Source organism: Syngnathus leptorhynchus, chromosome 10 (assembly GCF_054491065.1).
Source record: "Syngnathus leptorhynchus isolate UIUO chromosome 10, UIUO_Slep, whole genome shotgun sequence".
Taxonomy (NCBI): Eukaryota; Metazoa; Chordata; class Actinopteri; order Syngnathiformes; family Syngnathidae; genus Syngnathus; species Syngnathus leptorhynchus.
In genome coordinates this window covers 8,684,402-8,710,957 of record NC_141204.1, presented here as the reverse complement: position 1 = coordinate 8,710,957, position 26,556 = coordinate 8,684,402, and the positions used below count along the sequence as shown (strand labels likewise).

The window sequence follows — 26,556 nt, the reverse complement described above, 5'->3', positions numbered from 1 at the left end:
AGTCAGTGACTTGAGGTGGATATTCTTCTTCTCTCCCCTCACTGAAGCTGCTCGATCTTTTGGAATGTGTTTCCAAAAGCCAGAAAAATCGGCCGAAGTTAATCTTTTGAAAGAAGCTCAACTGAGCTCCTGTGAGATAACACTGTGGCCTTGTGAGATTTGCCCATGTTTCATGTTACTTTCTGGGCGATGACAGCCTCCAGCTACCAAGCTTTTATGACTTTAATAACATCATTTTGTGTGATTATCTTTAAGGAAAATGGAAGCATTTCGCCACCGTTTGTACGAAGAGAGAAAGTTGCACCTCCCAATGATTGCCACTTGGTAATATAAGGAGCAAACACAAAGAGCAAAAATTGGTGTCGGCAAGGTATCCTTCCTGAAATGACATTCTTACATGGTTAGGTAAAGACATGATCAGCGTTCACATTACAGGCTCATTTACAAGAATAATGGAGCTCAATAAAAACAATCTGGCACTAAAATAAACTACAATTAAACAACCTTATATTTTCTCATTAGAAGAGGAGTTCCCTGCTGAGCTCAAAAGAAGGCCAGTGCTTCAGTCTTTAACCATGTGCTGCTCTAACACTATTAAAACGCACGCATGATGGGACTTGCTGTGTTAACATCCTATGAAGATTGCACATTCCCATCATTTGAGGGCTTCTTAGTGTTCAGACCACGCTCAACAAACACATGCCCAAAGCCTTTAATGTCTCGTTATGTTATACAAACACATTGTATACTGTTGTCTTTCTGCAAAGTATCATTTACTCCACAAATCCTTCGACAAAGCCCTAGCATCAAGTGTGGACTGTGTGCAAACAAGTCACACAGCTTTGGGTTTGCGGCTGCAGCACCAGGAGAGGCCTGTGTGCTTTGGAGCTATAATTTAATTGAGGGATTAGTATTAGCGTTCAGAGTATAATATTCTTCTTATAGAACCGGCCGGTTAACCTTGCTGATGTGTAGCCACAGAGTTGAGGGGGTTAGTTGAGGCCCTCCTCATTGTTGTTTGGGGTTTGACACCCTTATTGATTCCAACAGATGGCAGAACCAGGGAGGGATTTTTTTTTCTTTTTTTTTTTTCTGCTGACTCGATGCCCAGATGAACAGCAGTGGAGTGGCTGCCGTGGCCTCATTAAATATTCACTCATGGGTGGCAGAGCAAATGTTGAACACCCATAGAAAAACAATAAAATAGCAACTGCATTTATTTGAAGTGTAACTCTACAGGTATAACAGCCGTAGACTTGGAAAGATATTTACCTTACTCCTATGCACTTAAGATATTCAACAATCTGCATCAATGGTGTCCTCAGCCCACTAAACTCAATAACCCAAGTTGGGTTGTAATTAATTATTCATTTAAAAAGTAGTGACTCATTTTTCGTTTCAAAGCATAGCTTGCATTGACTAAAGATTTCTAATCTTTTCATCCAATTTCCAGCAGTTATCACTGACAATTGGGTTAATAATTAACTCTTATCAATTGGAAATTGGGCTGGAATGAGCTGTGGAGAACTTTGAAAGAATTTTAATACTTTAGAGTTTTGGCTGTGAATCTGTCCTGCATGGAAAACAGTCACTATGAACCTGGACACAGGATTTCTTTATGTTAGCAATTAACTGGAGGATAGATAAGATTGTTGGGCAGGTCAGGGAAATAATTATGGGTCTTAGGCAATGTCAGGCATCATATTAGGTCACATCAAGACCTGCTTCTTCTGTCCAGAATTAAACATGAAAACATGTAAATGAGGCTTCATCTCTATGCAGGAATGCATTTCCTGTAGTGCCGCAGTAACAAGCTCATTGGGATGCGTTTCCACCACTATGTTACAGCTGCTCTTTTATTCGTGCAAAACCCCTCACCTTTAGAATGGACCGAGACATGCTCTTGGCGAAATGACAAAAATTATTGCGTAATATAGCAAAAAATCAAAGGAATTACTCAGAATTTTAGGGCGATTACAGTTTGACGAAGCATCAGTCTCATAATTTCTCCTGTTGAATTAAACAAGATGATGAGAGTGGCAGCACATTTGTATATAGCGGAGCTCAACGTGCTCAACGGCATTAGAACCCAATTTATTACCTGCTTAATTCTTGCTGGGTCCGTGCATGTTAAGTATGCACTCAACGTGAGATAAAGCACATTAGCTGAGGTCATCCATCACTAGGTATTCTTACTGTAATTTTTATATATATATATATATATATATATATATATACACACACACACACACACACACACACACACACACACACACACACACACACACGGCGCAATGCCACTCATCTGGTTGACTGACAGATTTGGGTCTTAAGTGATACGGTGAAGAAGTCCACAGCAGACACCCATTTCCTGGTTTTAAGCGAACGAGACAAAACCAGCCATCACCAATACCGTTTATACAATACACATTCCTTTTTTACAGAGCCTTTGGCAAATGCTGTTTTTAACAGATCTCAGCTTTAGATATGGACAAATACTCTTGTAGAACAACTATTTGCAATTCACTTCTCCTTTGATCACTTTTGCTGGCCAATTATAGAGCTCTGGAAACACTATTTTATTAATTCCCTTGGTCTTTCCCTCAGTTTCAGTTTTTGTCTGTCTCATTTAGTTTCCTTTCCCACTCTTTCTTTGTCTCTATCCGCCCTGCAGCAAGAGGCTGGCGTGGTGTTGACCAGCCCTCATGTCCTTTAGTGTCCGATAACAGAGCCTTCTCATCAGCTGCTTGCCTCAGCCGAGCAAGGTCTGGCTAATGGATATGGCTGGCAGGCATACATCCCTTCATCCCACTGCAGCCACTCTGCTCTTTTCCACACCTCTCAATTATTTAGTCTCCACCTCTATGCAAATGGTTTCCTTTTGAGAAGAAAACCTGCCGGTTTCATCTGGTTGTTATGCGTACTGATGCGAGGCACTCCAGAGATGTGCTGGCTGTAATATAATGGTATAGCTGGTAAGATGGCTGCATGGTGATCCCTCATCTCCTCCTTTGGCAAGACTTCATCAGACCAGAACCATTAGAGTCTGATCTATCGGCGCGCAGCTCACACTTTTTAGCAGTTCCCTAGCAACCGCTGCAAGCGCTGGTCTGCTTCACTATAATGCTTAGTTGCTAAGCTACAGAGACTGACAAAACTACACATGGGTGATCTCCCCATGGGGTTGAGGTAAAAAAGAAAAAAAATTGTCATATCATAAAGGAACAAGTTCAGTGAGTGGGAGCACAAAAGGATAGATTTCACAACACACTGTTCTTAAGCCATCTGTGAAGTGTCACTGTGAATATTTCTCACTGTGTGCTTGATATGCGAAAGAGTATCCTTTTGTGTTTCCATTTTATGGTTATTAGAAGACCTGCATGTGTTTGATCATAGCTGTGTATAATGGGTCATTTTCTGGCAACTTGGGGTAAACCGAGGGCACGGAGCATAGGAGGGAAATATTGTATTTTTGGAATAAAGTATTTAAGGCACATAAAGCAAGACAGTTTTGTTTGCAACATGAAGGTGTGCTGCTCATTTAGATCTTCCCTTCCATGCTGGCCACCTGTTAAAGGAATTATTTTTCTTGTTGTTGGTGCATGTCACATCAGGCAAACTGCTTCGTTCCTGTGTGTATCACCGAGTAATGGAAATGCCACTAAATTATCAATAACCCCCCTGTTTAGTGAATGCAATTTAGATTTAGAATACACTCAGGGTTTCTGTCTATTGGAAAGATTTTGTTAAAAGTCAAGGCATCTTGTGGAGACCAATGGGCATCGGAGACTGAAACTTTCTCCTAAACTCATCTGGGAGTCATTGTGCCCTTCCAGTTTTCACTCTCAGCAAAGTCATACCCAACCTTAGCAGATGCTTTAAGAAAACACCAGCAAGCGCATTTACCCCCATTTCACACTCTCATATTTCATTTCATGTCCACTGAGGTTACGTTGCCATTTTTTACCCCACTGCAGATATTGCAAGGTGAAAATGGTAGACGATCTGTTTATTTATGGGAACTGGAGCCAGGACCATGTATTTACCATAGCCACAGATCTGTGTGTTTTCAAGATATCTCTAAGGTAATTTGTTGAATCTCTACACTGGTTTACGCTAACAAGGCAGGGGGAGTCTCTCCCCCAGATGGCGGCATGCCTCTGCCTCCTGAGACGGCTGCACACCAGGCTTTGGCAGGACCTGTTCTGCCAAAAATTATGAAGCACACTGTCACAAGCATTTTGCTGTATTGGCACAAAATGTTGGTCCATGTCTCAACATGGGAGAAAGCCTCTATCTCCACCGTTTTCTTATCCAGACTCATCGCTGCACATCTGGTAACACGAACACCCTTTCTACTAATACGCTTACAATTTTGATTGCCAGTGCACAAGAAGTTGTCAGTGATCGAGTCTTTGGGGAACATTGCTTTGTAAACAAGCAATAAGAATCAACTTTTTTTAGCGCTATATTTCCTAAACTGTTATAGCTCACCCTAATTATTATGCTGTCCAACTGGTCGGACATTTCATATTATACACAATGTTGAGTAACAGTTGCAAATTTGTAGCTATGCACATTGGTATTGATAAATTACATCATATTGTGCAACAGCCCGTAAAATGCATGATCCAAATTTGATATTTTTATTGCCAGTGTCTTGAAAGGAATATGATAAGTGTAGGATGATATTGTTTTATTTTTAAGTTTTTTTGTCTTTTTGAACAACCTATTCTGAATTAACGCTTCATGCTTCTCCCAAAAGAAAACGTTCTGCTTCAAATGACGGCCAATTCATTTTTTCCCCAACATTGTGAACTCTACATTGTGAAACCCTTTCTGGAGTAGTCATGAGAAAAGGAGAGCAGCAATTTTTTTAGCCTGCCTTCATACGTACACCCGCCATCAGATAAGAACAGCGGATAACATGGAGCCGTTACGTCTCTCAGCAGACTTGCATTAATGCTGCTTAGTGGCACTGTGCACTTAGGGCAAGCATTTGATGACACAGGTAGCCGGGTGATGTTTCTGTATCATCAACAAACACGGGACCCCTGTAAAGTAAGTTTACACACAAACGCACACACTGAGCAGCATGATGGACGGGAAGCTGTCCCTCCTCTCTCCCCCCAGCCACTATAATTCATGTCAGTGAACTATTTTGAACAAAAGCCTCTTGTTCTTTGATATATTTTGCTAATCACTGCCATCGCATACACATTGATCTTACCTCACACAAACGCAGATTTAATTAGATAATTTGGAGTACTATGTTTGATGGATGTGACACAAGTGAGACTTTGCCATCGATCTTTGTATACAAGAAGACAACATCTCACAGTTGGTTTAGCTGGTCCTGGTGTTTTTTTGTTTGTCCCCTCCACTAGGGATCAAGTGCAATTACAGTGGGATTTGTGATGAATGGCAGGATTAAGGCAAACTGTTTTACCTTCAAAGTACACAAGGTGAAATGAAACCGTCATTTTCAACCAAGTAAAGAGAATTAATTTATCTGAGCCCCTGTGAGTACATATAGTATTTGCTTCACTTCTTAATTGTTCTCTTTTTGTTTGGAGACAACCCATAAAAAAAACAATAATAAATATAATGTTAATTTTCAAGTTGAAAGGGGGTTTTTGTTGGGCCAAATATTAAAACACAGAACCAGATCTACTTTTATAACTTACATGTAATGGTAAGAATTTATTTACAGTCATTTGGATTTGTTTCATAGCATGTGTCTTGACTGACAGTTTTCATTTGTTTATTTTTTTCAAATCAGATGTCAGCTTCTACATATCGCCATGTAAATGTACATTTTCCAAATACCTCCAGAACCCCGAGTACAGAACTGCAACCATATTTTGGAATTGGATGATGGATGAATTCCCTGCAGAGTAGAAAGTTTTATGAAGGCAGCGGTTTGACTTAAGAACAAATTTATATTCCCATTATCTCAAATTGGAATTACACAACATACTGTTTAACCTCAGATCATTCACTGCACTAAAAATGTCACTTTCACTCCCCTTAACTACTTTAGTGTCTTTAAAAAAAGCCGAGCAATACTCAAATGAACCTCTTCAATAGTCTACAAAGGAATTCATCATACACCATCAATATTTGTCCGATAAAGCTGCTTCAAAGTAAAACTGCACCCAGATATGAAATGAAATGATGGCGAGCAAGTGAAAAACATTGCACACATCAGTGCTACCATTCAGACAGTGCTTAAAATAGCTCTTCACACCTGAGTGGCACAACAGAAAGATTCCAGAGGAGGATGAACCACAATCCAATGCTACTGTCAGTCCTGCCTGTAAAATTTCAGAGTAAATGATTGACGTGTTTCATTCTCCAAAGCCTCACGGTTGACAATTACATAACTCAGTAAGGTGTGGTGAAGATGGCCCAAATAGGATTATACTGTCCATAAAACAATTTATTAATTGCATATGTTCATTTTTTTCCCAGGTATGCTCTGCCAAGTTTTTTTTCTTTTACCGTCATTCAAGATTATACGTATTTGTCTTCCATAATTCCATCACTTCAAATTTGCTTTGAGCTTGTGGTGCTGTGCCAAAATCCATCAGTACCACCAGTGTTCTTGGCTTTGTTCCATATTTTTTCCACCAAATTCAACTCTTTTCTCCCGAGACTCTTTCCTCCAGCTCTTGGTTGTATTGCTTGATATTTGTGTGTTCTACCATTTAAAGGTAGCACAAGGCAGGAAACCCACTTCAAGCTAGGACCATGCTTAGACTTTTAGTTCAGTCTCCACCTGGTCTTGTCTACTCCATGTGAGATTATTCAGCTTGGCACTATCAGAGTTGACATCCAAATTTTTCGTTTCCACTTTGGAGTATGGAGAATGTCCTCACTCTTTCTGTTATTTTGTTATTATTTGATGCTGTAGTGCTTCTCAACAGACAAAAGTACCGTGCAACATTGTTCAGGATCACATATCTTTGTTTAATTCACTCACTTGTTACTGTTGCACATCCAAATGATATGATGCCACACTATTTATACAGCTGAAGCACCTCAAGCCATGCAGCCCACATGCCACATGAGCTTGCTGAGAGGATTCGTCCAGGCTCAGTGAGAATGTTTTTACACCTTGATGTTTTATCCCTAGATAGTAGGGTGTCGAAATGTCAGTTGTGAGTGTACTATGTGAAATGTGTGTACCATACCAAACATTTCAAACATTTATTTTTTGTTGGACATGGTTCCGCTGAGTGTTTTAAACAAGGTATTTTGAGAATGATTTATTCCGGACCCTGATTCAAAATTGCTTTGTAGGTTTGTAAATAATTTATTTAAATGATACTACGAGTAGTGCACCTGCTTCCTAAAGTAGTATGTGAAAAAAATCACAAAATTAATGTGGCCTGTATGTGATTTCCCCAGTGCAGTACGTTTATGTACAGTTCAGTTGAATGTAATTTTAAACTGCAATACATTTCTCAATCCTAAACCTTTTATTCTTCCTCTGAACATGTTGGCCTACTACACGACTGTATTTGTATGCCAGTCCTTGTGATAGCACTTGCAGAGACAAGTATTATTTTGAGGTGGTACTTGGTATAAAAAGTTTCAGAACCCCTGCTCTAGATAATCCTTCTTTGTGCAAATGCCGTGTGGAGTACAACTGCAGTCCTGAGATGACACTAGGTGGATGGGGCCTTGTTCCAGCTTCTTTAGTGGAGCTAGCTGAAATACACAGAGACAAGAGGCTGCCCTGGTCACTCTCACAGATGGAGCTGTAATGGGGCCATGCACCGTCTCTGCTGACGGAGGTCTCTGGGAAAAATAGGACCTCTATAGTCCTGCTGTCATTTTGGGGAGATCATACTCTCTTTCAGAGAGCCTCCAGGTGTTGCAGAAAGAAAAAAAAAAAAGAGTTCTTTGTCAATGCTGTCTCTATATAGGCCTGGCATGGTGGCCTGGTTTACCATTTTAGCAGTGTAAGCTGTGCATGATTTCCCTTATTGCATTGTGCTTAAAAGGTTTTGTTATTTGCAGAATAACTGAATTTTATCAGTGGAAATCAAGCTGTCATGAGGATTAAAGTGTAACAGTATGGATACTTGTAAACCATCACTTAATGAAAATGATATGTTTCCCAGTGACCAAAGGGTCAACAACGTTGGTCTTTTCTGGAGAAAATTAGAATCCAATAATAGTATTATTTTTTTTCCCAGAATGACTATGGTTAACAGACTACGCAGTTTGTAGTTGTTTTGTCAAGTCATTGGAAAAAATGTGTGACTGCTTAGATTTTCAATGTGGTCAAAGTGCTAATCTCACTTGCACTTGAAACCTTTTTAAAATTCTTCACCTGTTTAAATGTGCATCACAGCATTGTGTATGAATAAAGCAGCTATTGCCATTTTTTTAAGAAAAGAAGGGAATATAAATGAATGAGCAACTATTTCTGCTTGGCATGTGGCAGATGATTTGGGGTCTCCAAAAATCTAGCCTTTCTGACTGGAGCGGCAGAGTGTTAAAGGATCACTCTGCACTCTCGGTCACCATGACAACACCATTCCATGTCCGAGTGGGTGTCCACACTTCATTTGGTAATCCTTATTGAATAATATTCAAACCGCTGTCTACACGGCAAGAGGGTCTAGGCTAGTAATCATACCAAATGCTGCATGAAGTATCACTACTAGAAATGTGCTGCTTCTTTTTGTGTTTTGTAGAGCTGGAAGTCAAGTGGCAGTTGTATGTGTGCACTGTGTAAAGTTTATACTAGCAATTTATAACTCAAGCATTGTTTTCTCGTTCTAAGAACAATATCTGGTAAGAAATAAATGTAATTCTAGAACTGTACAGCAAGATTTACAACCATCAGACCAAACGCAGTGGAAACAAATCCTATAATTTTACCTGTATGGCTTTCAAAGCTTGACTACTACTTTCAGTTATTTTTTTATAGCGCCAATAAATTCAGATCATCAAATTGATCTGATGATGGCACATTAATGACTTTTTTTTATACATTGGACAGCATGACTATTGATTGATTACAGCTATCACCATATTTGTAAATAAGATGACTTATATATGTGTATGCAGGTTTTTTGCAGTCTGACTCAATATTAGGAAACCTATCTGAATATTTAAAAATATGACGCATTTGCTTGTAAAGAAATTACAAAGTAAAACAGTGTTGGCTTCATTCAAGCTACTTTGGGTTGGATTTCTTCACCATGTGCTGCAATAACAAAGTAGTTAATAAAATGACACTTCCTTTTGTTTGGTTTATGTTTAGGGACAACACCATAAGACCATGCATCTTCCAGCACGATAAAATCCATAATTTTATGCTGCCGCTTCTTGTTCTTGAAGGACACATGGATTTTCTTTACAATTTAAAACGGTGCCCAGATGTTTTAGGGGCCAGTCCTGTTTTATACAAGTGAGCTACTGCATATCCTGCCCTATACATTGCTAATTGCCTTCCTAGCTCTTATGAACGACTGCGACAATTGAATCTTGTGATCAGAAAGCCATTGGGTCTGCCCTCTGTCTCTTGTTATGTCATGAGCTACGAATAATTTACCTTACTGGAAATCTATCTATCTGAAAATAACTGCTGTAGACAACACATTTAGATTGAATCTGGTGATTGGGTGCTCCTTGTTATTGCAGCCCAAAAATTGTTGGCAAGAAGGAACTTTCATTTGCTGTCACACTACAATAGATTTAAAAAAATAATAATAATGTGGGATTAAGCAAAGCAGCAGCCTCAAAGTCATAATAGTCAAGTGAAAATGAAAGATTGATTGGACGGTGAAGTGACAATCCTACTCTAAAATAGCTCAGCACTTTTGTTCTAAATGAAGGCTGGATATTTATTTATTTGCTTTTTTTTTTTCTTGCTAAGAAAGTGGTGTCTTTGAAGTGTTCATGTCCCCTCGGTAGTAAACTGAGTAATATTTTAGTGGGAATGTCTAAAATGATCACACACACCACAGTTGCTGTGTTTAGGGGTCATTTTATGTACAATGCATTGCCAACAATCCAGACTTAGCAGAGATCGCTAGCCGCTAGGGACAGCTCAGTTCGATTAGTTTCTCTTTTTGCTGCTCAGCCAGAAATAGGGGAGCAAAATTTGCTTTTGTCCCCATTTGGCATCTAAGCATTATTTGAAGGGGAAAACTTCCCATACAAGGACATTTAAGGATTAATGAAATGTTAACACAGATATGGATATTACCACAATGAATGATTTATTCTAGATTGTTTTCTGATACTGTATGTTTTTTCTTCTCTTTTTTTTTTTTTTTTTATCTGGTGTGCATTTTTGAAAAGACTATCTTTCTGATGCAGCGCATGATAAAACAATGTCACCAAATAATCGGTGTGCTGTTACTTTTTTTCTGACATTATGTTGAGCCAGCAGGGTAAAAAAATAGTTTCAATGCATTTATTCACACTGCTGTGTTTAAGTAGCTCTTGGCTTCGCAGTGATAATGGTGCATGTGGTATGTCAGTATGTGCCTCTCGGCAAAGAGGATGTACCAGTAGACTGAAATATATTGTGCTGCATTCAATGGATAACAATAAAACCAGAGGAAGGATTGTAGCAAGAGTGATCCTCAATACACACACTAGATAATCAGCTCAAAATTATGTTGCTTAGACTTTTACGAGCACTACGCTGAAAACATGTTATTTTCCCCATATGTACACATGTATGTATTCCATAAATCTGTATTTTTATTCTGCCGTAATAATGAACACTTCTGCCATGCCAAATGACTGACAGTTCACTAATGATTGATTTTTGAGGGATGCAAAAACAACGACCAAGGTGTTTTGGAGCTATAAAGAAACGTCTGTCCCTTCTTGTTACGCTGCGGTTTGTTTACCAAGGAAAATGTATCTTTCACCTTCCACACTCATCTATAAAAATATTTATCAAATATGGATTTGTTGAGGATACAAGTGGATTCATTGGTACAGATGAGATAGGGCTATCCAGCACATCTTGAAAGAAATTTATACTCAAGTACAGACAATACTATACAAAAAGTACAGCATGACCGATTGGTGTTTAATGGATGGTATCAAACACAGTGAAAATTAATGTATTACATTTACTGCAAGTAATTGACTAGGGTTTTTTTTTCCCTTGTTTTTCCTCAATCTAGGGATTTAGGAATACATTCATTATAGATTTCAATACCGGGTTGCTGTTCTGGGCATTTGCTCGGTGGTTTGGCAGCCCGCTGAGACATTTTATAGTCACTTAGTATTACACTGCATGCTGCTTCAGAACTACTGCCAACCATGTAACCTTGCTAGAGGTGTCTGCTGTTTAAAATAATCTTTGTGTTTTGTCCCTTTCCAACAGTTGTGATCCACACCGTGGGCCCAGTGGCCAGAGGTCATGTGGGCCCCACCGAGACCAATGACCTCACCTCCTGCTACCAGAACTCCCTCAGGCTGATGAAGGAGTTTGGCTTGAGCACTGTGGTGAGTAGGGATGAACTGTACTATAGAAATATTGTCTTAAAACCAGCCTTTCAGTGAATAAGAATGTAATATGATATAATATAATAATTATTGTAATTGTTATGATTTATTATTATTTATTTTTATTATTATTTATTCATTACCTGAACCACTTGTGCTCAAGAGGGCCGCAGGATTAAAGAAAAAAGAAATCGATAATACAAGGATTGCAGGATTGCAGGATTAAAGAAAAGCAATAGATAATACAACAAAACTACAACCAACAATGTAACATTTTCAGCACCTCCTGGTTAGTCTGTTTTGTCTGTGTTTTGAAACTGCTAGTGCTTTGTTAATTATAACATAGGTAAGGCCCTGCAATTCTCATAATTTGCTGCACAGATCGGAAGGTCTGACGCTACCTTGAAAACCCCAAATCAATCTCTGTCCCACATCATACCTAACACACAGAAATCAGACATGGTAGAATGGCAACACAATCCACAACTATCTGTGTCAATTTTTTTACAGATTTTATTTCTAGATAGTCCCCTACTCATTGGGGTAAACAAATCAATGTATTTCTCAAAATAGCTTCAAATCTAATTTTTTGTGTCAGCCTACGGCCCCCACAACCTCATAAGAATCCAATCAATGGAAGTACTTGCCAGCGTAGACGGGAGACACTGATTAGTGCCAGTTTCATTAAAGATGATTGTGACAAATTCCTGCACTGATGATGAATCATTGTGGTCATGATAGGCACTCCAGGTAGCAATTAAATGGATGTTGAGAGAGAAAGAGTTATACGCACTTTTGAAGTTCTATCAACCGCTGATATTTAAATGTATCTGCACTTTGGAAGAAGTTATGCTAAATATTTTGTGTCTGATTCCAAATTCATTAGTATTTATTGTGTATGTCTATTGACACACACATAAAACAGCAGATATCACAGTTTATATGTCTTGTGTATGTAAGAACAACCTGCATGTCTACATCGTTGACCATGTGTCAGACATAGAATTTAATCACACACACGCAGATGTCAAACAGGTCGCAAGTATTTTTTTCTTGGGCAATTCGTGTCTCAGGTGAAATTACTTTAAAAATCCAGCCTTATCTGCCAGTAAGGTAAAAAAAGATTACATGATTGGTCTATTTATTTGACCTGTATGTATGAATATCTACGCGTCAAAATAATGCACTTCAAATCTGCAACAATGATTGAAATGTTAGCTTGTCAGCCCCCTTTCAGCCCCCCCCCCTCATCTAAAAAAAAACTTGTTGAATTTCTTCATTTATTTTTACAATATTATATATATTTGTAAGAAGCAGAGGCTATGTTTTTACTCACAGCCACCCGGATCCTGTTTAATATATTTATACAGCTGTTATGCATTGAGAATGCCTTGAGTGAAAACAGTGGTGCTCTGTGATTGACTGGCCTTGTACGATGAGCCTAGTCATTACATTGTCATAACCGCAGCCCTTTCCATCAAGCTGCAAGGGCACCACTGCACCAGCATAAATTTTGCCACAAAGAAAAGTGTTTGTGTTTATGCAAACGTGGTGTTTTGCTGATTTGGATTTCCTTGATATGCAAGAGGCACTTTAAGGGATTCTCCGTTGATATGCAATTTTGGTTAACCAAAAGCACAACTTTCATTTTACGTGTCAATGACACACGGAGAGAAAGTTAATTTCAATGAAAGTAAACAGTTTGTGAAGCAACCAAGCTCAGGATGACTGTTCCCCCCTTACAAAGTGGAGAATTGATTGGCGCAATGGCAAGGAGGGAATCAGCTTCATTTTGGAAACCTCCACAACTCAGCTGCCTAATGGGGATTCCAGGGCATTACAAAGGAATACGAGTCAAAACAAGGCCTAATGCAAAATAAACTCCAGCATGAAAGATTAAAACTCAGCAAAGATAGTGTGTAATCCCCTTTTCTTAAAGCCCAAAGCCATCCTTTAGGCCATGAAACAAGTACCCGTACTGCAGTAGCAATCTTAACATCCAAATCTTCACCTGACTGGAGCGTGTCAAGACAGAGAAGTAAATGCCAGTGCATTGTACAGATGAAAATGGATTTCCCTTACCTCAGGGCAGCTAAATGTATAACTGAACAACTGCTAAGATCCCCCAAAGACAGAAATTAGTTTGAAGAGTTGTTCCTGTATCCAAAGTAATGTTCCGCTTATAGCTCTACTGGGGAAAAAAACACAGGGAACTATCAACAATTGCCGTCTCAGAGGTGTCCCTTCTTTTGTTGGATTTTTACCGGGAGTCCCCGTGTAATGGGTCGTGTAGCTCCTTATTCCCATTATAGTTGGGTTGAGGGCTTCACAAGAAATACAAATCAGATGTTTGCTGATTTCAAAGTGTCACAACATTTAACACATTCAAGGTAGATTTACAGAGTTTGTATGTTTCTATTGGTGTTTTTGATTTGATATGATTGTGATACAATTCCCAACCTACGGTAGGAGTGATTGGTGAGAAATGCCAACACTCTCAAGTCAATATGAACTGGCATTGAACTACAAGAATGCAGCTGAAAGCTGTCTGGAATAGTGCTGTCTTTAACACATTCAGTCAGTCTCAGTTCCTGAATGAATACTAAGGGTACAGTATGGTGGCTGCTGGCTTGCATTTGGCTTTAGCACATGCTGGAAAATGATAGTGTCCTTGTATATTTATGTCCACATATACACAAACACAGAAACGGTCTCATCCCTGAAACGTTGTGTCCGTTTGTGTGAGTGAACTAGCGAGTGCGGGTTAGACATGGTTAATATGTATTTCGTCTTTGCTTTAAAGAGAACTGTTATGCTTCAGTTCAGTGCATCTTTCCATTGCTTTGGCTGAAAGAGCAGCAGGCTGGCACAGCTCCCTGGACTCTGACTGACCACATCCCACAGCCTGGATGTCAGTGTTGCAGACTCTTCTCTGCAATTCTGCATGGTTGAGTTAGGAGGGGGCTGTGCAGCCTGTAAGTAGGGTTGAAGTGTGGCATGTTGTCAAACAGCCCCCTCATCTGCTCATTGCTTGTCACTCTACATTATTTGCTACAAAGAATCAATGCTAAAGGGGAAAAAAAGTGAAAATACAGTGTTACATATAGATAATAAGATATTGTACTTTTTTATAAAAGTGATGACGGGACTGAGGAATCTTTCTGACTCTAATTTGCCATGATGTATTTAAAAAAATGTGGTATGTGGAAACAGCTGAGGTTTCTCAGAAAACTTGCTTGTCAGAGGTGATAAACAAAATTCAGTCCCTTAAGTAAATTGTTACGTTTGGATGATTGCTGTCGGTGTGGACTATAGAAAGAGAGCTAAGTATGTGACTGGGGTCATCCAATGGGCACTCCTTTTCATTGGTGTTTCCTACGTTGAAGCCCACAATGTCTGGAAATAGCCCAACAATATACCCAAAGTTCCAGCTACCTCCTCACCTACACTCCACTCCCCTTTGCCATACCCACTGTTTCACCCTTGGACTTTGCATCACAAGGCTGTTCTCCCTGAGCCAGGTGTATGCCTGGCTGCATGCCATCTGTCGAAGTGTTTGTCATTGTGTCGGAGCCAGTGCCAGTTGCTGCTTTTTTTAGAAGCACTTTACAAGGTCTTCATAGTCTGTTGAAGAGGGTGGCACCTCACAACCATTTTCAGTCATTTTCAGATGCTCTAACAAATTCCGTGCATTCTATATTAAATGGAAAGATGAGCATTTGCCAGCCATTCTGGGATGCATCAATTGCCTAGTGCATTTGTTTTTTCCCTCTCATAGCCCACGTTCCATTGAGTTGTCAGCTCCACTAACCTGAGATTTGTAGCCGCGATTTCCATCCATTCATTTTAAATGTCTGCATTCTGTGTTGAATCTCAGTTAGTTGCAGGATGCTTGCGGTGATGTTTTGTTCTCTTGATCTTCATCTCCCAATTGTCATGCCAGCAGAGCTTTTTCTTGTCTATACTGTCCTTGTGTATCAATCTCCTGTCTAGCCGTTGAAATGATTTTGGCATGCCGCTCTCCCTCACCCTTCTTGTGACCTCTTGAACAACAAGCCTGCTTTACTGTACCGATGTTGCTTCATGTCACCTTCAGCATGAAGACTAGTTCTCCCATATTAGACTCGGCCAAACACATTTCAGAAGTTGAGAACTTATTTGGTGGTCTTCAGAGCTTATTTTCAAGTCTACTTCCCTCCTCTATCCACTCGAAGTTTGCTATATGAATGACTGTCTCCTCTGATTCAGAACAGATTATGATCAGCCTTGCTTTGGTCCTTGGAATTCTTCGACGAGCACAATTTGTAATTCCTTTTTGCTCTCCCTGTATGGTTTTATTGAAAATAGATGACAAGAACCCCAAGCTGATTTTCCAACGTTCTCCACTTTATCAAGGATCTTGTATATTGTCGAAGGATACAGGAGTCTTGGAAAACTGAAAGCACCACAACTTGAGTATCTCTAGCAAAAAAGTCTTATTGATGTGATTCATGTAGTGTGTCTGAGCTATGCATTACACCACCAGCTGAAAGAAAAAAAAAAACTAGTAAATTGTCACGCTTGATGATACTAGACATGCATTTCTTCAGTTCATATTCTCAAAGTACTGCAACATACATTGTACGTGCGTACGTGCGTGTGGGTCATCGCCTTTGTAGGTAACGTCCACAAATGCACACTTTGTGACAAGTCAGGCCTTTGGGGAGGGGAGGTCCTCTCTGAAGAGCTGGGTCTTGCAGTACATGGAAGTGAGGACACAGTTAATGCAGGTCCCCTGTCTTGTTTAGTTATGGAAGGCTGCTCATAATTTCCCCTGGAAGCAAATGTAGCATCTGTCGGGCAGAAACTTACTGACTGACTGACTGACTGACTGACTGACTGACTGTGTGGACGGGGACGTCACCATCTGGAAGCCATTCAGCCTTTGACTTTGTTTCGTTTTAAAGACTATATCAACTCACCTCTTAGAATGTGACCTTTATAATAAAAAATAGACTGCTATTCATTTAAGTAAGCTTTGCATTTAGTCATTAGGGAGTCTTCTGCTAAGGTCCGTCTAACAAGGATTCTCATCCCAAAACAACGTTGCATAAAGATGCAGCAAGATTTATTGTTGAGCAATGATCTTGTGGGCTAACTGACTCTCTTTTTGTCTCTAATTTGATGCTGCCAAGCTACAATTTTATGTTATGTGAAAGTATCTGTCATTAAGCTGTAGAGTGCAATGAGCAAGCAGCTGTCAGCGTGGACAGTGACAGGGTCACACCTACATTAAGAGCCCTTCTTTCTGACTCACAGGCAGTCCTGGAAGTGTTTTGTAGTCATAACGTATTGGTGTTGAAGAGATCCAACAGGGAAGCCACAAATTGCCCGTTGAGAAAAATCCTAAAAGCCAAGTGGATTGGAGATGAATGGTGTAGAATGATAGGATTAGCTGCTCCTCTCTGTGGGCTCGTTCCAAGGCTGCGAAGAACATTAGTGCCCATTCATTTTACCCAGAATGCATTCCCACAAACACATTTCTACAGTGATACATGCACGTGCACACCCTGCTTGACAATGACAGCTACTATGCGATAATCTTCTTAAGAAGACAGGAACAGCATAGAAATGAAGCTTCAGAGGCTCAGGGGACTTTTTCGTTAGGGACATGTTGACGGTTAAGTTAAACGGCACAATGTTTTTTTAAACTTGGTGGAGGAGTGGCATATTTTCAGATGTAAAAGGAAATTAGAATAGAGATGTATTTTCTCTTTCAACCATTTAAGTTTGACCATTGTTTTGATTATAACATTTGACTAAGTGCCAGGAGTTAAACACCTGTTAACACTAATCGTTTTTTTTCTTTGGATTCACAAAAATGCCATTCTTTGGCATTTACAGCATCTATAAGTCTCTTTTTTTTATTTTATTTTTACTACTATATTTGTTATTGTGAAACCCAATAATGACTTAATGTCAATTTGTCAAGCATAAATTCAGTTATCCACTTATGGTGCTCCTAATAAATGTAGTAAATATTTTAGGTTAAATCAAAACGTGTAGTCCTTCAATTTTTAGTGTTTTGTGTAGTTTGATATTATTGACAGTATGTCTGAAAACACCATATCAAACAGAACTATACGTTTCCTGTGAAGACTCAAGTGATAATTTTTTTGGGATTCAATAACTGAACATTTCCATCAAAAAATGTCCTTCTGCTTTCAACTTCTTTCTTATACAAGGACTTTCTGTCCAGAAGTGAACTATTAATGTAGAGGAGAGCCAGCTTTGAATTCTGATCACAGCAAAGTAGCCAATTTAAGTCATAATTAGGATAGAACACGTTTTTTAGTCATTAGTTTGTAAAAAGCAGATAATTTATGTGCAACCCTCCTCTCGTATTGCATTTTCAGTTTAGTCCATTATCTCCCTCATCATTAACGTCTATAATTGTAAGCATTGAAATGAATTCATTAACCAGTGTCCCATGGAATGGCATAAGTGACAACAAATCAAACTTAATTATCTACTTTGTGATATAATACATTGTGGTTTACACCAAATGTCTGTATTTAAAGTGAGTCAAGTTGGGATAAAAATAAAAGTCATTTTGACCACAGTGTCCATCTTCAACTATCCATAGCTGAACGAAAGGTCTTGCTCTAATTAGTGGGGAATTAACTGGATGTCAACTCCATATCACGATTGAGTTGTTGTCTTGCTGAGTGGTTATTAACCAGTCCACTTTGAAGCCAATCAGCCAACCATTGCTTGTGACCCACTTCCACATACAGTACCTGCATGCATCAGCTGAAGGTTAATTAGACTGAAGCTTTCAAAAGGTCACTGCGCCATTTAAATTAGTCCTTGCTATTTGTCTGATCTGAATCACGAGCAACACTGGGCCAATTAGATTAAATTACACTGATAGTAGTTGTGGTGGCCTGCCAGTCTATGTTAATGATCATGGGAGCGCCAATTACACCAACGCACTTATTCAGAAAGACAAAACCATCCGAGCAGCAGCAGGAGATTCAGATTCAGAACCTGATTGGTGGAACCAGCGCCACAAAACATCATCCCTTGATGTTCCTTTTTCTCCAGTGTGGACTGCAGAATTTTTTTAAGACAGTATCTGGTGAAATATCGGGATATGTAAAATGTGACATTTTCACACACCTCAGGAGGGGCAATCACAGTTGATAGGGATCGAAACGGTAATCTCTTGAGTCTCTGTGTAGAGTGGACTTATAGTATGTGACCATACAATGCCTTGATTACCTACAAGTATGGAAGCCAAGAGCAATCACCTGTAGGATGAGCTCTGCGGCGAACAAAGGCAACTCCACCAGGATGCTCAGCAAGGGAAAAATGGCAGCATTCCTGTTTTAGACTAATGGGCTGTGACAATAATAAAGCTGCTTCAAATAATATAAGTAGCAAAGCACAGTCAAGCAGAGGAAGCTTCAAGCATGGGAATCAAACTGCTTTCACTAAATCGTTTTTTCCTCGGCTGCCGACTGTGTAGAGCTAGCTCCTGGAGACAGTGCTCTGAATTTCTATAAGGCACATACATCCCTTGGTGAACCCATCTGAGAATTCAAACGACAGCTCGCACCCAACTGTGGGACTATCAGAGGAAGTTGTTGATTAAACAGATGTCATTCCTACTATACGCCATGAGACAAGAATGCCACAACAATCAGACATTAATTAAACATACCTGAAGAATGCGGGGCCACAGAGCAAAACAAAAGACATTTCTATCTTTGTCCTCGCATCACAGCAGGAAGAAGAAAGTTGCTTTTTTTGTTTCCACACTTTGACTTCTTTGAATGATTATAGCAGTATGAGAAGGAGTTCGTTTTACATTATTATTGTTAATTACAATGTAAAATCCTTGTGACCCAAAGTGCCTTATCTTCACGTCTACCATGTTGTGTTCTAATCTTAGTGTAGTGTTCAGTTAGTGTGAGTTCAAAATTTCTAATTTAGTAATGCGGTGCAAATTCTGTACACTATAAAAAACTATTTTAGAATGTGTTAAATAAACTTTTGAACATGGTTTAAAATTGGCCTGATCATCTTTAGGCGGTGAAAGAATTGTAAAATAAAGCATAAATGTACATCACATCACATCTTTTAAACCAGAACTACACATTGGTAGTTCAATTCAAGCCGTTTGAGATAAATGATTGCAAGATAATAAGTTAAACATATTGGCTTCAATGACTCCCAGCCAGTTTTTCACTTAAATGAGTATTACAAACTTCAATGACATCATAACACTTTTCTCGCAGCTTTGAGACTTTTATGAGGCTCGATGATGAATCCAACCTCACACTTGCCAGGGCCAAGTCCATGAAAATGGAATTTCTTGGTGCATCACAGGGATTCCTTTCAACAAGCTTGTACCCAATTATCTTTAAATCATCGTGTCCACCTTAGCGGATGTGTTTAGTCGTGGTGAAAGGTCTTTTCAACATTCTTTGAAACACTGGGGATATTTCTTCTAGCTTGGGCCATCTACATGGAATGTTTTCATTAGACACAATCAAAGGGAATCTTGTATTGAGATAAATGACAACAGAATAATTTTGGACATGCCTGTTTGTTAAAAGCTTCTAGCTGCCCTGAATAAAAAGCAAAAACAGGTTTGGCATCACAGGACATATTTCACCTTTCAAGACAGTTTTATGTGATGCAAGTGTGACAATTTCAAATTTGCATGCTTGCCCACCACCTTCATAGTTGTTACAGATGTACTTTTGTATACTTTTATTTGGAATATTATCAAAACAAGTCTCCCTACAGGCTCCACTGATGGTTTTAATCAGACACGTACATGCTGTTTATGTATTTCTTCAATTACAGCGCTATTACCTTTGCATACACCTTTGCAGCTTTAGTGCTGTTATTATCTCCCAAGGTCACCGCTAACGAGGGCTGACACGCTGTGCCTGGCTGGTGCTGATTGACTCCCATTTTTAAACTGGCTCAATACAGACCTACTCAGCAATTCAGGGCCGCGTCGGTTAGGCTATATGGAGCTATTTTAGTAGTATGCGTTACAATTACTTCAATGGGTTTCTGCAGACTGAATAGGTTTAGACAACATAAGTTTAAGATGATTTTTGTATTATTTTTGAAGCTCGGCAACTAGTTAAACTGTCCCTGAAACTTTACCAAAATGAATTAGAATATCAGACCTCTACAGAAGTGTGACTTTGACTTTAACTGCCACAAAAAAATAATAATCCAGCTGTGATCCAACGCTTAAATCACTGGGCAGGGAGATAATCAGGGCTAATATGAAGTATTAACTCATGCTTCATAATCTTTGCGCTCTTCTTTTTTGGGCAATCTTCTTGATAAATCTTGTTGTGGCTACCTCTTGGCTCAGTGGAATACATTTGTGGCCGGAATCAAACTGAAACTACAAAATCAATACTTTGTATAAGGGTGGTTTTGGGCACTCCAGTGGGAAATCCTTGAATTTATTCTTGCGTTGTATGCTACTATTTTATGATGGCTTAACCTTTGATTTTATCGTGGCGAAGTTGAAACATCGGTCTACCTCAGTATTATTGTCAGTATTAAATTAACATAAAGTTGGTTGGTCGTAGTGTTGATTTCATTTTTAGCATTGTCAGTGTTACCCTTTTTGAGTGACGTTTTATAATCAGTATAGTGTGCTGTTAAATGTAAGCCTTTTGTATCGCATAGATGTGCTTTAAAACTGAAATATTTAGTCATCACGCTAAAAGAAGGGAAATGCTTCAAATAAGCAAGAGATGTATTTTTTTGCAGTGTAGGACGCCAGATATCCTAATCTCACCTTTCTTAATATCTAATGTCACATAGAGACACTCCTGATAATAGCATCAGGCATGAAATAGATTCTAGGCCTTTCTCATTTTGTGTCTAAGGCTTTTCTCAGGAGAACAACCAAGTGTGAGATGAAGAGTGTAAGACGATGCAGTGGGAGTGTATCATATTACATTAATGTTACAAAGATTAAAAAAAAGTGTACCAGACATACATATACATCATTTCCACTTAATGGCCTACAATTGTGTAGTGTCCTTTGTGAGGATTAAATATTTTTTGGTTTGTACTGCCAACCTGCAGTTGTATGCATTCATGCACTTATGCACTCAGTCACGAGTGACCTCTCCAGAGGACAGTCAATTTGAATATGGAACAAGCAGTTCATTAGATAATTATCTTGACACAAGGTTGTCTTTTTTTATCTGGACTCGGCACACCTAATTCCCCCAGCAATTAAAAAAAAAACAAGCACTCTGTTGTATTTTCCAATCACTTATATCTTGAAGAGCTATTATGAAAGTGAAGAGACGTGACTTGAGAAGTGTACACATCAGATCATTTTGCCTTAATCAAGGCCATTAAGAGTCGAATGTTGGGCATTATTGGCCCTCTACCCGCTGTGCACTGCAAGGGACAAGGCAAAGAGGAATGTGTGTTGATCTTGCATAGATCAGGTGTAATGACCTCCACGGCGCTCTCTTACTGAGCTTTAATTATGATCCACATTAATACTAATTATGATTCTCTCTGTTTTTGAGCCCATGCTTCATTAATTATAATGATGAGTTGTAGCAAAAAAAAAAAAGAAAAAGTAATGCAATGTTGATGTACATTTTCCCGGGTACCGATTTGTTTGGTGCTGTCGAAACAGTCACCGTCATTGCTCCAAAGTAATGTTCTGCTCCAAAAACATGTGATGTATTTGGTGCAGAGAAAATGGTTGTTCCAGTTTTAGTAACTAATTAATGCTTTATCAATATTAATGGTGAACTCCACATTTAGAAAACGGTAATTAGCTGCATTATCCTCTGGCCATTTGTGGAAAAAGTGTTCTGAATAGTTAAAATCAAGCTCTGGCAACAACTGTAGTTTCTGACCAAGTTGTGAAATTTGCAGTTGTGATGAGGAAGTCATTGCAGGGCCTAAACAGTGGTGATGGAAAAAAAAGGCTTCAGATTTACTTCATGAACCAGTTGTATATTTTTGGCTTATCTGGATGGCAGCCTCTGTTCAAAATTGGTCTAAAATTTTAAACCAACAGTGTCATCCAGAGGAGTCAAAAAATATAACTGGTTCATGAAGCAAATTTGAAGCTTCGTTTTCCCATCACTACCAAACAGCAGATGAGAAGCCTACTCAGCATGCACTACTTTTCATTCTGTTTGAAAAATGGAAAGTGGTGGGTGGATGGTGTCATAATTCACGGGAGCCACCTGGTGATTCCCTCAGCGGCATTGCTGTTTCCTCTCAGCCAGCTGCTCCCTGTACTCCCAATCAATCGACAGTCACTGCAATTCACCGTGACCTTGAGCGGTATGTCCCTTTCTCTTTGGTCGGAGTGTTTGTGGGCATTGGTTCCATTTTTATTCCTCCTTATTTAGAGACACACCTGCGTTCAGACCAAGATCATTATGCAGAGCACCTTGGGGAATCTACAGCATTTAAGGAACATTTCATACTAGTGAATTTTCTCTTTAACTGTGACTTCTCTTACCTCAAATGTCCTTTCCTACTAGTTGTACTCTCTTATTCACCACTAATCTATATTAGCTGTATTTTAAGATGGCAGTATAAATTACTTGCCCTTTGCATGGTACTTGTAGCAGACCTCCCATTATTTGTTTTAGCGTAATTGTACTTTCATTCAAGCTATAGTTACCTAATTTAACATTTTTAGCTTGTTTATTGATCTTGGCCTCAAACTAAGCCTTTTCTTCTTTTCAAGTGTGGGTTTGCTTTTCATTTAAATTCTGAACGGGGTTTTCGACTCAAAGGGTAATTCAACACAAAAATGTTCTTCACAATAGGTTGTATGCACCCTCACTTGTATAAACAAGCGATTAATATTGTATGTGTGGAATATTTTCAAGAGCAAAATCCACCGATTTTGCCAAATGCTTTTGACTGAAAATGATAATGACCAATTATGATTCTCCCCGTGCCTGTGTGGGTTTCCTCCAGATACTCTGGGTTCCTCCCACATTCCATAGACATGCATGGTAGGACAATTAACCACTCCAAATTATCCGTAGGTGTGAGTGTGAGTGGTAGTTTGATTATGCGTGTGCTGCGATCGGGTAGTGACCAGTTGAAGGTGTACCCCGTCTCCCGCCCAGACTCCTGGGATATTCTCCGGCAAGCACATGACCCTCATTCAAGATAAACTGTTCAGAAAATGGATGGATAAATCACACACATGCACATTGACACACACACACACACTAATACTTAACTATATTTGTGATTACATGAGTTTCAAAATGTAACATATGGATGTGAGTATCTAGGCAGCATAATTGTGAAATGAGACCTTTTTGGCATTGTCAATCAAAATTGTACATCACTCTATTGTAAAGATATCCAATCCTGCATTTGTAGAAGTACATCTTAAAGGCATGTTTTTGCATTTTCTGCATGCTGTAGAAGGTAGTCCAGCTTGTGCTGACGTCACAGGTGTAGTCGGTTATTTGGTGGAAGCTTGGTGAAAGAAATCTTTGTGGATTTAAAAGTGTAGACCTTGATCAGCCAATCCTTCAGATTGCTTTTGCACTCATCTCCACCTGCATTCCTGGGTTTCAAAACACTGCTTTAGCAGGCTAATACTTTATAGCTGTGTTCCTCACTGAAGTGTAAATGCGACAGAGCTATTTGAAGATGTGGACAAGCCGTGGGTAGCACTCTCACTGACACTTTCACATCTGTAATTCCTCTCTATCTCTGTGCTAGGAATAAAAGAACTTGTGCAATGTGACAAGACAGGTGCATGCATTATGCTTTCACTCTCTAAACGGTTCTTGAGAAGAGACCATGAGGCTCAGTCTGCTCCTGCTGTGTTCAGTGTGATTATACATCTTCTGTGGAGTAAGGGTCTCGTAATGTATCCTATCCACAGTTCAGTCCACCATAATTACCCTCACACTGTGTTTACATCCAACATCCTAATTCTCATACCCAATCAATTAGAGACAGAGTGTACACTACCACTTTTTAAAATAACAGTTTTGGATGTAGCTCAAAACTCCAATTGTGTGTGGATTGAGCAGTTCAAAAAATAGATGGATATATATTTACAATATTGAACAATGATAATTTACCTAATATATCTACAAAAAGTCACTAGAATTGTTACATTACTGGGGGTTCCTGGGTTTGAGAGTTTGGTGTTAGGATGTTTGTGCTAGGATAATCAGACCAAAGTCACAAACGGATTGATGATTTGTTGCTAGAATAGTTACGAAAGCGCTCTTAATGACATTCAACAGCTGTTGAATTTTGGATTGCTGTTAAATGGGGCACTAATAAAGGCATTGTCAGTGTCTCTAATCGTTACTTAAGTAGTCAACATGTTCTCCTGAGGATTAATTAGGGATAATTTAACAAAAAAAAAAAAAAAAAGAAAACCTCTGGCCAGCATGAGTGATAATAATAATTGTGGAAATTATCTTACTGTGCACTCACATTGGGGACATATTGTGCTATATCTTTTTGCAATTATACAATTTTTGATTAATTTCACTTTAGTTAATGACTTAATGATGAGCTAAATTTAAGCTTTGTGAGCCACACAAAAATAGAATAAAATTTGTGCTATTTACAAACTTACTTTTCCAACTAAGAGCTCACAATTTAAGTGAATATTCATGTCTGTATGTGCAAAGATGAGCTCCAACAGGAATGTCCCCCTTAAATCTTCAGTTTTTGTCCCATCAGTTAACAATGAAATAGACAGTGCATAAAGTTTATTATTTCATCAGTGCTACAGTTTACTGAGAAAGCTTTTCATTCTAGTTTCAGAAAAACATATTTTAAACATCATCAAAACATAATTAATTCCCACTCTCACCTTAGCAGATCTTGTTTCATTAGAGACAAAGACACGGTGCACCTTGTTGCTGCGTAGGATTGAATATCATTAACTTTCTGCGAGTGCGAGAAACATGGTTAGGTACAGCAGCCTTTGCCCATGAGGAAATAAAATACAATAAGGAATTGAGGCGACAGCATGACTAATAGCGTGCTGTTTGAACCACACGCCCATCTCAGCAAAATGCCTGCTCGCTCAAAGTGAGCCATTATACAATTATCAATGAGCCTGCTTCGCCTTTGAGCCCATCCAGCAGTTGAGGACTTAACACCCTGAAAAAGAAATTGAAAAAGCAGTCTGCAGGCTGTCTTCCGTTAGGCCCAGAATGAGGATGAACCCAGCACAAAGGAGCCTGTCTCTCCTCGTGTCCCTCCTGTCCCTAATCCCAGCACTCCTGAGTGCGCCATTATCCGAGCTCAGATCTTAGCAGGAGAATGCCCCCCAAGTCTGCAGAGCGAGAGAACTGACCTCCTCCGAGCAACTATGTCCTTGGACCAAAGTAATTTTCAAGGCCTAGAAACATTGGTGGGAAAACTCCCTAATTTGACCTTTAGCTTTCACACTTAAAGGACATTCCCTGAGGCATTTTAAGTCATTTGAATGAAGTCATAAGGCACAATATCGTATGTGTCTCCAAGCCTACTGTTTTAAAAGCCAACATTTTTTGCATCATAAGATGTGCATCAGACCAATACATTGTGTTAATTCATTTGGTTTGACCTCTGTACCGCCTACTGATAGTTAGTGTTGGTTGCTCTTACCTCTGGCTCAGATGCATTGCTCAACACTATATTGTTGGGAGCTTAAAATGCTCACATCACTGGAGCCAAGTCTGCCCACGGTATACACGGATAAGCAGCTCTGCTTTACATGCAGGTTCCTCACTCATGTGTTTTGTATGCATATGATTTAAAACTGATTTAAATACTGTTTATTGAGTGGGTTTAAAATCAAATTTACACAATATAAAGTGTAGTATATAGAAGATTGCCTTTATGTGCATTAAAAGCTGATAGGACTACACAAAAGTAAAAAGAAACCACTTAAAAAGTAAAAAGAAACCACTTAGCTATTTCTAGTAAGCTTTTTTTTTTTTTTTAATTCGTTTGTATGCAGATTTTTTTTCAACCCACCTCCTATTGTTGCATCACTGGGATCCACTCAGA

General features: G+C 39.1%; 1 protein-coding gene across 4 annotated transcripts in view; it reads left to right on the top strand.

Moving 5' to 3' along the window:
• macrod2 (mono-ADP ribosylhydrolase 2) overlaps positions 1 to 26,556 on the top strand; it is a 272,730-nt gene that overhangs the window by 157,630 nt on the left and 88,544 nt on the right. For all 4 annotated transcript variants that reach the window (XM_085922722.1, XM_085922723.1, XM_085922721.1 and 1 more), the window contains one exon: positions 11,372 to 11,493. In XM_085922722.1, the coding sequence (XP_085778848.1) occupies positions 11,372 to 11,493 (122 nt within the window). The remainder of the gene's footprint in view (positions 1 to 11,371; positions 11,494 to 26,556) is intronic.